Raw genomic sequence first — 18,667 nt, 5'->3', positions numbered from 1 at the left:
AGTGAGATCAGTGACATGCATTTAGCTTATTGGACAGATTGCTTTCTTTCTTTTTTTTTTAAAGATGATTCTGTGCTGGTGATAAGGGAATTTTAGCTAACTCCTTTAATGCTGTGCAGTCTGTCAGCTGTTTTATCCCACTATTGCAATGTGGGCTGTCAGGATCTGAAACATCTGATCAAAAGAGGGGAGTTCCCTAAAAGATTTTATGGTATAGGATTACACTGACAGCACTGCAATCATAATGTGACACTACTGAACGCTAGAAACTCTTCCCTTCTTATTTCTGCCCGTTTACCTGTAGTTCACAATGGACAGACAACAGTTTATCCACAATTATATTCTCTACCCCACTCCACATACGTGGTAGCTGAAGACAAAGTAAGTGTTATCGAGGCACATCAGCACAATCATAACCTCTCCAATGTGTAGTAGGTCCCATCTGCCATTTTGTCCTTGATTATCTGAGAAGAGATGGCCTTCTCTGATCTAGGTTCTGGGGAAAGAGATTATATCACATCGTGGTTGTATTATAAATAGTCTTATCAACTCTTGTGATTTTATTGCAAGTTGTGTACTTTTCTTAAATCGCTAATCAGGTGAATTGTGTGGTTGTAAGAATCTCACCTTTTGGGAGGGGCCGTTGTTGTTTTTTGTTTCATTTTTTTGAAAATGTGAACCTGAAAAGCTCAAAAATGGAAGGTAAATAAAAGCCCAATTTTCATTTTTTTTAAAAATAGCTCACATTTTTAAGCCAACTTAATGATTTTTTGGATGGCCTGACTGACTCACCCATGAATTTATGCTCCAGGTGTCCCTTGATGCCTTCAACCAGGAACTGTTTGTCTTTGTTGCTAAATGGCATCATCATTTGTGGATCTGTAGAAATTTTCTCTGATATCCATAAATTATCATGTCTAGTCCCAAAGGAGAGAAACTCAGATATCTTAGGTTTAGAGAAGGATTGAGGAAATGATCTGGTTAAAGGTAGATACAGTTCTGGATTTGGTTAAGTGATCAGAGTTTAAATTAGATGCGGTATTTGAAATTAGACAAGAGTTCACAGGAAAATAGAAATTACCAGATCACACAAGTGGTTCATCTAGTCTGGCAATCTGTGTCCACTAGTGACCCATTCCACATGCTTCAGAGGAAGGCCATAGAGACTACACAATGGAAATTTCCTACCCAAAGGGGAAATTTTATCCTAATTCCTGTCAGTTAGTGGTTGGTTTATGCCCTAACGCATGAATATTTACATTCGTTATAAAATGTTAAACCCATAATGGTGGATGTTTTCCTATCTTTTAATTGTCAAACCATTTTTAACTTTTTAAACTCTTGTCAGTGAGTTCAACAGGCTAAGTATGCATTGTGTGGGTTTTTAAATGTCCCTTTTCACATTACTTTTGAGAACGTTATCTACATTTAGTCTAGTTTTTGCTATTTATGTTGAATATTCAGCATGTACAGTGCGGTCATGAATGCTGCTCCTGTTACAGAGCTTGTGATGAGGTCTGACGACAGGTTGATGGCAGAAGCTTTTTCCTGCATCTGCCCTACTTGGGATGGTGGTGGCAGAGGGCCCCTCCTCTTCCAAAGAGGCAATGGTAGTGGGATCCTCTGGGACTTACCCCAACAACTGGCGTGGATGTGCTTGGTTGAAGGGTCTTCATGCATTCCTCTCCTCCATCCACACATGCAATCCTCTGCAGGGATGGTGTTGTCAGTGTCCCCCACAGCAGAGATTCTTGGTTTAAACACCCATTGAGATGCATAGCACAATTTTCACTTCTCAAGGATATTGTTTCAGATTGTCTGTAGATTCAGGCAGACATTGTTTCTTGTCACATTTTCAAACTTTTTCTTCGTCACCATGAGGACTATGAATTTAGGGTCAGATTTTTAAAGGTCTCTAGAACCCTAACTCCCATGGAGTTAAGTGCCGAAAATCTTCAAAATTTTCCTCCTCCCCTCATTTAAAAAACAAAACAAAACTCAGATTTGCATGTAAACCGATAGCTCCAGGAGCTGCTGCTGCTCTAGGCACGGGTCTTTAGTGCCTGTTCCTTACTCCACCCTTGGTTGGAGCCCAGGGCTTTAAATTGGTATCTTCTTTCTGTAGTTTTTAACTCTTATACATAGGAACTTTAGGTATTTTTATAACCCAGCGATTTTTATCTGATGTATTAGTATTTATTATTTACTGTATCTTCTGTGGTTCCACCAGTGTTACAGGAGGGTTGGGTTGCTATATCTGTAGTATCAGTAAGATGCAGTCACAGCACTGGGAGATAGCAGGATGCTGTGGTTCTTATCTAGAGAAGCTAAGAGCTATGACATATGGAACACTGATAACTTAATGAAAGTTGGATAAATAAAGGAAAAGAAGCTCTGACATCAGGGGAAAAAGTCATTAGTGGATTTTTTTTTTATCCTGTTTCCTATTAGTCTCTAGTTAAACTACTTTGAGAATCTTAGTGGGCTTTTCCTTTGGTCTTCAAATAACAGGTTCTTTTCTTATATTGAACACATTTGTTTATCTTAAGGGCTGAACAGTCTGGGTGCTTTTAATGTTTCTCTGCCTTGGGTTTTTTATTTATATGTTTCATGGGTTTCCTCCAATCCCCTTTTTTAACCCCCTTTATAAACCTGTACATAACGCTTTAGGAATGTTAATGGGATAATCTAAATTAAAAAAAAAAAAATCTCCATTCTTTGTAAGGGATGTAAAATTTCAATACATGTGTGTTAATTTACAAAGTGAGAGATACAATCAGTCCCTCTGTGCCACCATTTAGAAACAAAATGTGAATGACCTTGTGAGCTAAGTTTGTAGTAACAATTATAATGGTATCCAAGTTAACCATGTTTACAGATATTGTTTGCATGCAGCAAAGGCTAACTTTAAAGTTACACCCAATATTGTTCCTTTTCTTGATGTTTCTACAGATCTAGAATTCCAGGGGAGACTATTAAAATAACTTTCCACTTATTGGACCTATTGAACTGTCCTTTTCCCCCAACTTCTCTTCTCTCTGATTTTGTCATGAAGATCATGAGGCTGAAGTTTCTTAAAAACATATCATGCTTTTTGTAAAGATTTAAAGTTGAGAATAGAAAAAACAAATAAAATCCCAAACAAATTCCATTGATTTTTGCAAGAAGTTGGCTGCAATTTATGATTCAAAGTTCTATTGCTCAGGACTTTAAAACCACTGGAGGCTGGATAAAATACTCCAAAATGTATGATGCAATCTCCTTTGTCGAAAGGTGGACTGGAAGCTCTAATAGATCTTTTCTTTTCATAATTTCTGTGGTAATAAACCCCAGCACAATATGTAAAAGTTTAGAGCTATATTATAATTTCTGGAGATCCGTTGTGTAGGGAAACTGAATATATGTTAGGAAAACAAAATCCCAATCTTAAGTGCCTGTCAGGTCCTTTCCAGGTTTGTATTTTAAGGGCCAGACAAAACAGAGAGGTGAGATTTAGCCACTCACTGCGATCCCTGAACAAAACAATGTTAGAGTATTTTTAAGCTACCGAAGAATGTGTCTGTCAGTCCATGTCAGAGTGAGATGCCATCTCTTGGCGGCAATGACTGGGGACCAGTGCTTTAAGGTACACCTTAATGGCCAGATCAGTAGACCAAGAACTCTTAACTCAGGCATCCTTTACGGCACTGTCCTGGCTCCAGTACTTTTTAATCTATACACTGTAGATATACCAGCAGTGGAGTCAAAGAAATCCATGTATGCGGATGATATTGTCCTAGCTGTTCAGCATACAAGCCTCCATACCATCAGCTGCAACCTAACGTGGGATCTAGCACAATGGCTGATTATTTCCAGTGTTGGAAACTTAGGCCTAATCCAAAAAAACCCAATGCTAACTGCTTTCCATGTAAACAATAAAATGTCTAATATCAAACTCGATGTGCAGTTCTGTGGTGAGAGCATCAGCAACGAAGCTAATCCAGAGTATTTTGGCCTTAACCCTGGACTGCAGTTTGACCTCTTGACAATACCTCAAGAACACCTGTGATAAGGTCAGGTCTTGTGTCATGCTTTTTAGAAGATTGGCCGAAACATCATGGGGCTTTCTTACGAATCACATGTTGCTTTCTTAATCATGTCAATGCAAATATGAGAATCCCACTGCACCATGACCTGCAGAACCCACCAAAGACAAGATTAAAATCCTGCAGCTCTCTATGGAACCGTATCAAGATCCTTACACCCAACTTTGATGCTGAGACTCAGTGGAGAATCACATGGAACACTCTGACTGCTCAAAACAAGCAGCTCATTGTTGATCCTATTGAGGAACCACCGGGTTTTGGTTTATGTCAGAAAGACTGGTGCAGATTGAATTGCATTAGGACATCTCATGGGAGATGTGGACAAATCCTCTTTAAATGGATAATAAGGCAAACACCTGTATGTGGCTGTAATCACCAGGCACAAACCATAGAGCACATCATATCTGAATGTCCCATTCATTCTTTTGCTGGCAGCTTGAAGGACATTCATCCGCTCACTCCTGCGGCAATGTGCTGGCTATCAAATTTAGATATAAATTTGTAATTTTTGCTGCCTACCCAAGCTAAATGGAAGAAGAGTGAGATAGAGCAAAATACTTTATTGATATTTATGCTCTGCCCAGGCAACAGGAAATAATGATTTAAAGCTCCTTTGCCTTGTTACTTGATCCAGATCAACTTACTGATTCACTTTTCTCCCAGTTTCTCTATCTGACCTTTAGAATGAGATGTAATTCTAGTTCTCCTCATCACTAAACAGAAACCATTTTTTGCGAGAAACCATTCCCCATGTGCTCTGTTCTTTCACTGTTGGAGCCCAGCTGACAGAGATGCTATGCTCAGTTAAGGTTCTCCCCTTTATGATCCATTTACTGTGTACCCCATACCAACAAGAAGAGAACTTTAGGAGGTAAAGCTACGGACACAGTTTTAGGCGTGCGATATCATTGACTTAACTGTTGGCCTCAGGTACACAAATAAGAACCTTGTATGTGAGAGTAGATAAATGGAGAAAATGTAAGGGTAAGTACCAAGCACATGGAGGGGTGTGATGGCTTAAACCACCTACCAGACTACTCTACATACCTGGTCTATCAATGTGAGATGCTAACTTTCCAATAAAATAATATTTCCATTATAGCACAGAAACCAGAGAAGAGGACAAGCAGCAAATGGATTAATGGGAGCCATACTGTTAAAACTTCTGGGAACAGTTTGAAAATTACTCCATTGTATATAATCTAATGCAGAGATTCTCAAACATAGTTATAGCAATTACAGCAATTGCTTAAATTGAAAAGTACCAGTAAGTATTTAATGTAATTTTAGCTTTTTAATCTAATGTAACATTTGGAAATAGAGAGGAGGAGCCAGGGCTATATGACTAGCCAATTCACTGCAGACCAGAATTTGAGAACTGCTGATCTAATGGAAAATAATTTGAAAATATTATATATATCTCATAAAAGAAGAATTACAAAAACCTCTTTCTTCTGCTTCTTTTAATGAAATACTTATTTTTCTGAATGTCAGGCATTTTACGCCTAAGCATTTAAGTTTATTTGGGGTGTATGTATAATATATAGAGTATGTGTGTTAATACATATTGTGATAGACCCAGGCCAGTTGGGTACAACAAAGTAGTAATAGGCAGATATACTGGCCACTGGATTAGCAGTTTTCTGGTCCCTGACTGACCAGAGCAGGGGCTGCTCCAAGCTAATGAGAACACCTGACTCCAGTTAACCTGCAAAGAGTCAAGTGAGGCCATTAAGATAATGTGAACACCTGACTCTAATTAAGGCCCTTTTTGATACTATAAAAGGGCTCACTCCAGTCAGGCTGAAGAGAGCCAGGGAGCCAAAGGAGACAAAGTGAGACTGAAGGGCTGGTTAATGAAGACACCCTCAAGACCTAAGGTAAGGGTGAAGAAGAGAGAAGCTAGAGAGCTATGAGGAAGTGGCCCCTGGAAATGTAGCAACTCTGGCAGTGAAAGGTCGGCTGCCAGCAGCTGCTGCCATTAGGGTCCCTGGTCCGGAACCCGGAGTAGAGGGCGGGCCCAGGTTCCCCCAACCTGCCGCTACAGAAACACCTCCTGGGAGGGGAAGTCAGGCCCTGTTAGGACGGGAGGCTAAATTGTTGTGAAATAAGCCTCTAGGGACAACAGAGACTGTGAGAGTTTTCTCACCAACCTCCTTGCTGGCTTATAATGAAAGGGGCTCAGTAGACTGTAACCCTGGCCCTAGAGAGAGAAGGGCTACATGGAGGGTTGCAGTGAGCCACTGAGGCTAGCATATTCCACCTAGAAGCGTGGGACCCACGGGGACAAGGTCGGAGCTCTGTCTCAATATATATATCTAATCTAAAGTTAATATAGTTTACGTACACAGAGGCAAATAGTAATCTTTTCCCACTCCTGCAATTTTTATTCTATATTTTTTCTGTGCTACTTGGAATCCCCTGCAAGATGCTTCTGATGATGAACTTGTAAGAGTTTTACAAAGACTGAAAAAAATACACAAAAAGTCCTAGTCAATGTCCTTTTAAATGCTTAAGTTTTTTTTTTAAAGATGGGATATTTAAAATCTGAATGTTCTTCATAAAACAATGAAGAAGATTCTAATGTATCATGACTTCAGTGCATACATTTGTGCAGTTATGATTCTCTTTACAAGCTTCAGTTGCTATTTTTGTGTCGAGGAACATAGGAAATGAAAGGGATAGAAGAATACCAGGTTAGCTCTTTTAAGTCCATTCTCTCTGTCCACTGCTGTAAAAGACAGTAAGCCTTCTAAATGTGCTGCCACATGAGAGATTGAAGGACTTTTTCTTTCCAAGGTAGTATGAATTGGTAACATGAGGTGCTATTTTCAAATTCTGTGATGTGGACTCGTTGCTCTGAACTTACATCTTCAAAAACCATTTTGTGTTTTAACTGACAGTAACTGTATACATTGCTGCCCATCTTTCCCACCATTACTTGTCCTTGGCATTTGTGCTGTAAATAGGATTGTGGTGGAAACAAGAGGGAGATGGTGGGTAAGGGAAAAAGGAGGGTACAGATAGCAGCCAGGAATGATGGGGGATTGGTGAAAGCTTATCAAGGGTATAAGTGAAGGATATAGAAGATAATTGCTAGGTCTTCTCCTGTTAGCCCAGCTAGATAGATAGCATTGTCTGGGGTGCTTGGCTGAAGGGATACTATGCACGACTTGTGCAAAAAATGTTTGAAAGCAAAATAGTGGGTTGAGCTTAGCATGGGCTTTGATATCACTACTTACAGTGTTTCCAGCAAACAGCAGTTAAGATCATTAGCCTTTTTAATGAAGGGGTTTCTCACTTATATTTGTACTCTGATCTCTCTTCCCTGTCACATCCTTTGTAGTACAGTGAAACACACAGGCATATATATGACATTTGATTTGAAAAGGGCTGCAACAATGACGTTTCCTACTCTGAAAAGGGCTGTTACTTTTGTTTTTGATTAGAAGCCAGGCATCCAGTGCACCCAAACAATATTAATCTTCATGCAGCTTGCAAATGGCCTTTCTGTGTATGAATATGTCTCCAACCAAGAGTGAGATGATACATAATTTAGGTGGTTCCCAATAGCTTGTCTGCTATATTTTTTTCTGTTTTTGCTTTGTTTAAAAAGGAATAGTATCCTAATATTTCTTTTTTTCATTCATGACTGACCTATTTTAAGAGGATCATTATTTCCCAGCAGCTGAAGATTTTGACCAAACAAAATTAGGGCCGTAGGACTTGCATCTTTTCCATTATTTTGGTCTGAGTTTCTACAGTTCCCCTTTTCCTCTATGTGAGTCATTCTTCCTTCTCTTCTGCCATGCCCGCAGCCCTCTTTATTCTACTCAGCACTTTCCAATAGAAGTAAACAATTAATAAGGACACCAGACAAGATTAGCTGCCAGTCTAAGATTGAGATTGAAACCCAGCCTATGGACTGGGACTTAGAAGGACTGGGTTTGCTCAGTTCACTTTGCTAACTGATGAGGTCTTGGTGTGATGGGGAATTGTTTCTATTTTCCTTTTGGTTTTGAAAAATCTTCTCACTCTTAGCATTGCCTGTTCACTCAACTGAAAAAAAAAAGTAACTTTTTTTGTTGTTGTATGGAGCAGTATAGATGACCCATAAGAATGATTGATTGCTTCTGATAGTGGCTAGACAGATACTTTGTATAGATTTCAAATGTAGGAATGGATTCTCGTTGTCACTGCACAGTCTGGTACGCTGTCTGGAAGATTTTTGCTCTTTGAGTGGTTTTATGGAAGTAGCTTTCACCTGTTGCACTCTTGCAATACAGACTGTTAGACACATTTGCAGAAGTGACCTCTCTTTTAGGCACTTTGGAGTTTGTGCTAAGTACTAGACATTAAATGAAATCCACTGAACATTGTCTGAGTGTCCACTCCTGTCGGTCAATCTTAAAACCAGAAAAAAAAAGAAGCTACCTCTGAGACATAGGTGGCAGTGGTTCAGTGGCTCATTAGCAGTGGAGGACATCAGTAACAACTAAAACATAAAGGGATATAGTGTCCTCTAACAGACGTTTTGGAGCATAGCTTTCGTGAGTGAATACCCACTTTCTCAGATGCATGCATCCAACGAAGTGGGTATTCACCCACAAAAGCTCATGCTCCAAAACGTCTGTTAGTCTATAAGGTGCCACAGGATTCTTTGCTGCTTTTACAGATCCAGACTAACACAGCTACCCCTCTGATACTAGTGTCCTCTAATAATTTCAGGGAAAACCCTCAGTGAGTGGGATAGCCCCTTTGTGTGTGAATGTCAGTGAGTACGATGGTGTTATCAGCTGAGTAAAGGGGAACACCCCCAGCGGTAGATGACTTGAAATATGTTTTTAATAAAACTAACTCCACCGTTTATTTCTCAGAAATGTTTCTAGGGATGTCTTCTTTAATGTGAGGGCTAAAGCTGTAGACTCAAGAAACTCTTAGCTGCAGCGTTTAATCTGGAACTTCCAGCACCTTTTTGCATTAAACTCTTGGAGTGAGCATCTTCATATATTTGTTGAAGAAACATTTATTTCCAAATACACCTCTACCCTGATATAACGCTGTCCTCGGGATCCAAAAAGCTTACCGCGTTATAGGTGAAACTGCATTATATCGAACTTGCTTTGATCCACCAGAGTGCACAGCTCCCCCCCCCCAGCACTGTTTTACTGCGTTATATCCAAATTTGTGTTATATCGGGGTAGAGGTGCATAGTCTAATCTTTGTCTCACTGCCTTCTTTTGTAGCTTTTCATTGTGGATTTGGGGAAAACTTGAACAATGTTAAAAATACTAAATATGATATATTAATATGCATATACATGTGTGTGTTAATATAAAAGTAAAATATACCATAATCAAGTATGGAAATTTGAGGACCTTAGAGAGATAGTATTGTGAAGTGCTTGGTTCATGGGATGGAATCAGAACAAGTGAATGGTTTTCCAAACGCTAATAAGGTCCATAGTGACTTGTGTTCCATTTTGGATTCTGCCATTGGCCTGTCATGACCTTCGGCAAATCATGTAACCTCTCTGTGCCGCAGTTTCCCCAGCTGTCAAATCGACGTAATAATACTTCACACAGGCTGTGAAGAATGATGAACCTTTACTAAAGCGGGCGTGCGCGCGCACACAAAAACTTGGATAGAAGATAATATGATTGCTGCTATTATAATTTATTTATTTATTACATGACTAAATCTGGTTAGAGAGTTTGGATGTGGATATTCTATAATTAAGTTGAGAGTGATTCCAGTTAACCTTCAGAGGTTATTTAAAGGGGCCTGTCTTCAAGTGCTACCCGTATGTGTTAATATAAGATTCTCTTGCAAACTGCCTTACCTGCACAGCGTTCTAGAGCAGTCCATGTGCATGTTAGAATAAATGTTAATATTTAAAACTAGAGCTATGGCTTACATTAATTGTTTTGCAGTTAGTCCGGTTGAATGTATATTTTTATTTCAAACTGATTTGGAGCTTTGTACACTGGTATGCATGAATGTGTGCATTAATATTTATTATTAGATAAATGCAGACGATTGCCTGGCAGTGTGCTTTTATTGTTTGTATTGTTCTGGAACCTTCTACGACCTCACTGTGTTCGACTCTGTGCAAATACATATTAAGAGAGGGCCCCTGGCCCCGAATGATTTAATATGATACAATAAATAAGTGCGTGAAACAAGAGGTGGGTAAGGGAAAAAGAGAGTAATGAAAATAAAATTATGTAGTTACATAGGTGGCTGTTACTCATCTTGATGATATCTTAGATTACCACTTTCTTATAATAAATGGAAATGGAATAGCTGATTTTTCATCTGACTTATGCATTACCAAATTTTCATTGGTTTTCTGATTTCTGGTAGCCATATCTGCAGAGTTGGCACACACATCAAGATAGTCCGAGCATTGATGACTTTACATTCTAGAAGATGAAAATAAAACTCTTTGGGAGAATCATATCAGGGTTCCTTTTAGATAATTTTGTGAATATATTCTTAATTTGATTGCTTTCCATTTTTTAAATTTCAGTCTCTTCTGGACAATGTGAATCTTTAACAGAGAGCCAGGGTTAGATACACTGTGATTTGGCACTCATTGCATGCAGGTAAATACAAATACAGTTACTTTTCTTATTCTTGTTTCCTCCTAAACAGGTGACCAAGAAAGTCAAATCTATGCAGATGTTCCATACTCCTGTAACGTATGCCATGCAGGGTGACAGAGTAGGCGTCTGTGTGACCCAGTTTGATCCCAAGCTGCTAGAACGAGGTCTGATCTGTACTCCAGAATCTCTCCAGACCATACATGCTGCTGTCATCTCCTTGAAGAAAATCCAGTATTTCCGTGGTGCTCTTCAGACCAAAGCCAAGTTTCACATCACAGTTGGTCATGAAACAGTCATGGGAAAAGTGATGTTTTTCAGCCCAGCCCCTGCTTACTTCAGCAAAGAACCCCTGGAGAATGCTTTTGATTTTGAAAAGGAATATCTTTATCAAGAGGAATACTTATCCAAGGGCTCAAAATCTTCGGAGGAAAACAAGGAAAATGACCAAACAGGAGAAGGGCAGCTTCCGAGGCAACAATGGGCTTTACTGGAGTTTGAAAAGCCTGTCACTTGTCCTAAATTTTGCCTTGTGATTGGCTCCAAGCTGGATACTGATATTCATGCAAACACCTGCAGATTGGCGTTCCATGGGATATTGCTTCAAGGGATGGAAGACAAGAACTACGTTGAGACTTTTCTTCCAAAACTGAAAATGTACAAACTGAAGCATAAGGAAGGACAAGTGGAAAGGGTAAGCTATATTTCTTAGTACTTTATGCTGCTAAAGTAAAATTAGTCTGTGTTGTGATCTGGATCCCAAGTATACCACGGTACTGTGGAATTTTCCACCAAATTATGCTCCATAATTCCTGCTTCTGTTTTTTAAAAATTTAGTTTTGTAGGCCTTTTATTTGCAAAGAAAACCCGTGAAAGATTGTACATAGCTGATCCAGTATTTCTTGTCTGAGCTTGAGGTCATTCAAAAACCGTCGCCTTTACAAAGGGTATTAACAGCACTATCCCTTTGTGGTGGGGATGTAAGTTAGAAATTTAATGGTCTCAATTTCATTGTCAACATTAACGGTTTCACAATTTATCATTTTAACAATTTAGCTGGTGTGTTTGTCCGCAAACTCGAACGGCCTCCCACACTTTCTCAGGAGCCCTAACTCTCCTCTACCTAGCTGCCAAAACCTCTGCTTCCTCTAGCATGTATAGTACAGTTATTCTATAGTTTCAGTCCAAAATTGTGCAGTACATTGAATATTAAAAATGTAGAGGCAGCGTAAAATAGACATTAATGTCACGTTAAAGAACACTATTGATTGTGTTATTAATTTTCATATTAAATTAAATAAAAACCTCAGTGATTAAAATTTATCTCAACATGCCACAGAATCTCCTGTTGTCTGCACTGGTGTGCTACAATATACAGAAATATTGCCACAGGACTTAGATCAAGCCTGTCACTGAGTACATGGTGCCTTGAATATTATATATTATGCACGTCATATACTCCATATGGTAAGCTATGTCACGGTGCAAACACAACCCATCATTAAAGAATACCTGGGACTTCTTGCAAGAGTAAAGAAATTTGTCCTGACAAAGATTTAATTTGGGTAATTACATTGTGACTATTTTTACAGACCCTTCAGTTTGTTGTTTTTCTTCACTTTCTGTATTACACTATTGTTGTATTGCTTCGGTGGTCTACCTCAGTTGTGACTGCATTTCAGTAATGTGTGGATAACCATTTGTGTGTAGGGCCTGTAATACACTTTGGAATTCTTTGTAGTGAAAGGCGCTCTAGAAATGTAATTATATACATTTTTAATCAGTTACCCTTTTATTAACAATATTAATGTAAATGTTAACCAGTAGTGTTTACATAGTGCTTTGAAAATGTAAAAGGTGATATAATTGCTCAGCATTATTGTATTGTTAACTTATACTATAGCAGAGAATTGTTAATTTTTATTCTCATAATACAAAAACCTGATCATTCTAACAAAACAATCTGTAGCAGCCTCAGCCCCGTTTCTTAGCACACTGCTGTAGTGAGATGCTGTACAATACATTTTTATATTAAGAACTAAACACTTATGAAAATAAATGTCACAGTACATTTTGTGGTACAGAATTTTTTTTATTTGTTTACTTTGTAATCTGCAACAGGTGCATATTAATGAGGTTCTTCTCTAAAGCACTGACTATTAATTACATCCAAACAAGCAATTAGTTGTTACTCATCTGTAATGCTCTCCTCCCCTTTTTTTTCTGAGGACTAGTCTATGGTACCATGCTACAGCTGCACTGATGCAGCTGTGCCGCTGTAGTGTGTCTGGTGAAGACATGTTATGCCAACGGGAGATTGCTCTCCTGTAGGCATAATTACTCCAACTTAACCAAGCAGCAGAAGCTATGCTCTCCCACCAATTTAGTGCTGGTGTGGATGGTGCTTAGGTCGATGTAACTTTCATTGCTTGGGGGGGGTGGCTTTTTCACACCCCTGAGTGACATGAGCTTACATCAGCTTAAGCAGGAGTGTAGACAAGCCCTGAGACATCAAATATCTCTGTAAAAGTAAGTATTTTGTAGTATTTTCCTTGTTGTAGCTGCTGCTTTCCAGGGACACTTTGCTTCTCCCCCATACTTTCGTTACTAAATCTGGAGATCAGGATTTTCAAAAACGACTAGTGATTTTTTGGATGCCTCAGTTTTTGGGTGCTCAACTTGATATTCCTTGAAGAAGTGTAGGTTTCAGAGAATATAGTTTTCAGCACTTTCTGAAAATCAGGTCCTTTTTGAGCCATCTCAAGTTGGGAACCCCAAATCAGTAGTCACTATTCAAAATCTTGACCTGGATGTCGATGTGCATTTCATTCCTCTCAAATAGCTAGTCTTCCTTGCCAGTAGATAGTGGCAGTCCCAAACTAGAGCACCCTACCTGCCCAACTTTGGGGAAATTTAGATTTGCTATACTGTGTCTGTCTCATCTGTACATTTTAATACCAGTTTTTCAGTTCTGTCTTGTTCCATTTATACTCTGTTGACTCTCTGGCACCTTTTCTCAGCTCTAAAAATTACTTCCTTCACTTCTACTAGAACTTTCAATTTATGAAAAGCTCCTACTGCTGCTAGCATTGGTAACTGCCAGAGAAACCTGGCTTGTCTGTGACTTTTCTGCTTGAATGTGGATATTAGCAAGATTAATGAGAACAAGAGTTGGTGCAAACTAGGGCAGTCCATACTTTGTTGTTGTTTTTTTAAACTGAAATGATCTGGATTCAGATTAACTTTCTTTGCTCAGTATTTATTATTTCCCTTACGTTACAGAGGGAATTGTGGGTACTTTGGTAAATAGTTTGAACAATTATGTAATACTCACAGAAGCTACAGTGAATATCTGTGGTACGCTTTGACTAACTCAGGCGTTCTCAGACTTTTGTACCGGTGACTGCTATCACACAGCAAGCCTCTAAGTGCAACCCCCCTTATATATTAAAAACACTTTTTATATATTTAACACTATTATAAATGCTAGAGGCAAAACGGGGTTTGGAGTGGAGGCTGACAGCTCACAACCACCATGTAATAACCTTGCAACCCCCTGAGGAGTCCTTACCCCCAGTTTGAGAACCCCTGGACTAACTGGTATCTCACAATTTTCAGTGCTGGTCATACAATTTTTATTAATAATTTTATTAAATTTTGTCTCATTAGTTGTAAAATTATTACCATATATTCCACTATCCAGCCAGTTCTGTAAATAATTGAATCATATGAATCAATAACAGACAAGTGACTACTTTTTAAAAATTATTTGACCAGCTTAGTAATCTCTGAATCTAATATCTTTAGTGAATTGTAGCAGATATCCCTGTAACTTTTTAAAAACAGCACTACTGTGGGCTAGAATGGGTGGCAGATGTCTTACCTTTTTCCAGTCGTGGAACTGTCACAAAAGCTGTAGAAAATGGGGGCATTAATCACTCTCTTTACTAACACCAATTGGTTTTACAAGTGAGGAGCTACTGTAAAATCATCAACTCATCATCTGTGTTAGGCCTGTATATACTAAATGGCATATAGATAAAAAAAATCATTCTGATCCTGGTTACTGTAGAACAGTGTTTCATTCAGAGTTAGTATTTTTCCCCAGTATATGCCAAAAAAATAGGCAGAACATGTTACTATAGTATAGGCTGAGTGTAAAGATAGAGGAGTACATCAGGCCTTTGGAGGGTTGATGGGAAGAGGACGGTGCCAATTACCATGGGTCTGCTGGGGAAGTACTTAGGGCTTCATATTGAGGGAATAGAATGAAATGGATCATTTTGGTGAGTGGAGAGCAGCAGGAATCAATTGGTGGTGCAGTGCCTTTTTTTGTATGCTAAAAAAAAAAAAAAGGTCTCTAGTTAATAGAAATTCTGAATCAGTTGGTCCCACCCTGCTGCTGATGGATAGCCAGAGATTAGGATCATTGAATTTAGGGTGTCTATTCTTGGCATTGATGCAGGAAAATCTCATTTTCTCTGCTAAAGCAAGGAAATTGGTGACCCCCCTCCTCACCTTCTCTGGGGAGGCACAAAAATAATAATTTTACCTTTATGGGAAGTTAACTTTCCCTCCTGAGAATACTGTTAGGGAAAATTGGCTTCATAACTTCCTGAAGGGCTGAGAATGAGAGAGGAAGGCTGGGGTATGTAGTGTTTGGCTTTCCTGTTTCAGTGGGGAAAAACCAATTCCTGTAACCAGACTGTAGTGAAATTCGGTGGTATCCACTTATAAAATGTTGCACTCATGTAATCTAGTGTGGATGCTCCCTAGCCCCCTGCTTGCTGTTGGAATTAAAATAAATCCCCCAACAGTTTAATGACCAGTTAACCCAGGAGGAATCAGGTATTTATGCTTTTGCTCTTTGTTTCTACTGATTAATTTCAGAACACTTTTATGAAATAGTAAGAACTGTAAATTAATTAAGTCTCCAGCATCCTCAGACTTATTTTTAATGGATTTAGCTTGAATGATACAGTGGCATTTCGTCATAGCTTTTAAGCTATCTGGCAAAGAGGAGAGGCATTCTGGCCACTTCAAAAAGGGTGGAATCATCAAATGAGAGAACACTGTGTTAAAACAAAACAACAAACCCTCCACCCCCCCACACCCCCCCAGTGCTCTCTGAATTAGCTTGTGCACTGTTTCTTTAAATCCCTGCATAATGTTACTGGCTCTGCTGAACTGCTTCAGGGTTGTGAATATTGCATATGCATCTGGGTATTGAATGTTCTTGTTGTGCTGCTCAGTGTACTGGCTACATTATCTATCATTTGGTATCGTGTCAATTTAATGCTACAAGCAGGAGGAACATAGCAAGTACAGTGGAGCTCTGGCAGTGAAAGGGTTAAAGACTTTCTATTGTGATCAGTGAATGAACTATAAATGTTACATGTCTGAAATGTGTCCTCAACTGTTCTTTCCCCCACTCTTAGTAATTTATTTATATCTAGGGTCTGTACTGCACTTACCACAGTAGTATCTTATAGCTAGTTCAGAGGAACATTTTGGTAACTTCTTTTCTAAAAGGCCACCTCCTGTCTGAGTCAGTGGTGTTTTGATGTTCAGATGAGTGGGCGATGGGTGTCCGAGAGACTTGTGGCTATAGTGGAGAATTTTCAGTTAATCAGCAATGAGATAATGGCCTTGCCCAGACCTTCTCTACATCAGAAAATTGCACCACGTTAACTTTATGGTGTGGTTTTAATCTGATTTTCTTAAATTGATGCAAAAGGGCATGTGGACACTCTTATTTTGGTTTAAACCAGGTTTTTTTCTGGTTTAATTTAAATATTGATTAGAAATCTGTTTAACATAAACCAGCTAAACTACTCTTAAACTAAAATAAGTGTGTCTAGACTTGGGGTTGGCTGTACTTGTTGAACTTAATCAGTTGTGAAAAGATGTCTTGTTCAGTTTCTATGATCGGTGTCTTTTTCTGCAGGACTACATATAAGGAGGGACAATGACCCTTCTGTTGGAGGATCTGCTGTTGCTATACATGTTAAAATGTCCAACTGTTCTTTCAGACAAAGGCATTTTTAGCAGGCAAAAGAGCTGTGTTGGCAACAACAAAGTGAATTATATAAACAAAAAGGTAGGAGCAGGAGCTGAAAATCTTGCCACAGTTACTGCCAGGGTCATTTGATATGAAGAAAGATGCAGGAACCTGTAATGAAACAATAGGGAATGAAACCATGGCTTTAGTGCTAGCTCAGGGAGAGATTGGTACCTCTGTATTGGATTCCTTATTTTCATAATCTGTGATGACCAGTGCCTAATGGAATATTTGGATGAACATGAATTTACTATAATGGATCAGACAGTTCGTCCATCAAGTCTGATATATTTGAGGCATCAAGATTGGCAGTGACGGTCATCAATTATCTGATACTTCAGATGACATCCCCTCTCCTAATGCCAGCTGTGCAGGTCATAGTGTGAGGAAACTGGCATACATTTTTGCAACCTTCCTGTGAGGTAGGAAAGTAGTAATCCCCTTTCACAAATGTGGAAACTGAAGGATAGAGAGGTGATTTACTCAATCTCCCACAGTGACAGTGACCGAGCCAACCCCCGAGTCCAACTGTCTTCCCATTCAGTCATATAACTGCTAGTCATACTTGCTATAATTTTGTCAGTTTTGTCCATGGCATCTGCTTGCTGTAATATCACCCACTTGGAGAGACTGGCAAACTGTACAGAGTCCCAGTATCGGACTATCTTTCTACTGGGATTCCCCCCTACCCCTAAAGTCATTATAGCCAATTCCAATTTGATGCATGAAACAGTTACTCCTTGAGATAAAAGTCTCACATTCTTTGCTTTATGGGTTTCCATGGACGTAGGTGCTTATTGCAATGAGTTTTGAGTTAAAGGTGAACTGTAGAAGCAAGTTATGATTTCCTGCATGACTCAGATATGCTGTCTGTTCTGAAAATGTTTTCACAAACAGGATTTATCCCGTGGTGATGGTTGCTGGGTCCATTGTGGAGGACGCTCATAAATCAGTAACTCAGTGGAAGAAACAAAAGGGGAAAACCCTCCATCTTGTTTGCAAAGCACAAGCTGCACCTCTTGCTGTTTCAGACTTGTTTAGTGAAAATAAACACATACCTCAGCAGAGATATTTTCCTGATGTAACCATAATATAAAGTCCTTTGTATGAGAAGATACTCACCCTGCCTACACAGCCTCAAAGGTGCTAGGTAGTCATTACTTTTCTGTAGTCCTCTAAAACCAAAAGGAGAATTCATTCTCTAGTGTGCATTTTCCGTTCTTATCCTTAAATTTCGTCCTGATTATTTGTGTCTGTTTTAGACATGGTTCGCATTGAGTGGCATTTGCTTCTTGCAGCCTTTTATGTATCGTTATAGTCATGGAAGATTCCAATTTTATTCATTATGTGTGCTGCTCCTGAGTTCGGCTGGTTGCTGACTGGCTAATGCTTTGTACTTTCATACTGCTGGGGGCTTGAGGGGATCATGTAGATAACATGCTCAGTCCCTGGAAGAAGGAGAAAGCAGAACCTTTTTTTGAGGGGGGGAAGGGTTGTGTTGGTTTTTTATTTTATTCATTTTGGAGGTTTGAGTGGTGTTGACATGATTTGAAACAGTCCCCAGCCAGAAAAAATATGATCTTTGAGGATGGATGAAGGCAGAGCAGAAGATGAAGGAATTCTTAAGACTTCATCAGAAATTCAGTGCACTTCATTGGGGTCTGGATGGAGCAGGAAACAATGATTTTTAACAGCTTCTCTCCCCACAGTGGTACAGCAGCAACTCAAACTGCTGCTGTGCCAGCACCCATACAATGGAGTCTCACTCTCTGAATAGGCATGTCCTCAAAATGACATTTGGATCCCTGGAAGGCGTCTATGTGCATCCCTTATTTAACAGCTTTTGAGGGCCTTTCCAATAGGTGGTGCTCAGATAATATGGTGATTAATAGGATCCAGTGTAAAGGCTTAAGAAG

General features: G+C 39.2%; 1 protein-coding gene across 1 annotated transcript in view; it reads left to right on the top strand.

Annotated features, from left to right (window-relative positions):
* Positions 1–18,667, top strand: part of EEFSEC (eukaryotic elongation factor, selenocysteine-tRNA specific) — a 185,562-nt gene that overhangs the window by 93,785 nt on the left and 73,110 nt on the right. Inside the window, exon 5 of the mRNA XM_030568824.1 lies at positions 10,743–11,384. Within this exon, the coding sequence (XP_030424684.1) occupies positions 10,743–11,384 (642 nt within the window). The remainder of the gene's footprint in view (positions 1–10,742; positions 11,385–18,667) is intronic.

The sequence above is a fragment of the Gopherus evgoodei genome, chromosome 7 (assembly GCF_007399415.2).
Source record: "Gopherus evgoodei ecotype Sinaloan lineage chromosome 7, rGopEvg1_v1.p, whole genome shotgun sequence".
Lineage (NCBI taxonomy): Eukaryota > Metazoa > Chordata > Testudines > Testudinidae > Gopherus > Gopherus evgoodei.
Note: the sequence above shows the minus strand (reverse complement) of the source record. Positions and strands in the feature narration are given on the sequence as shown.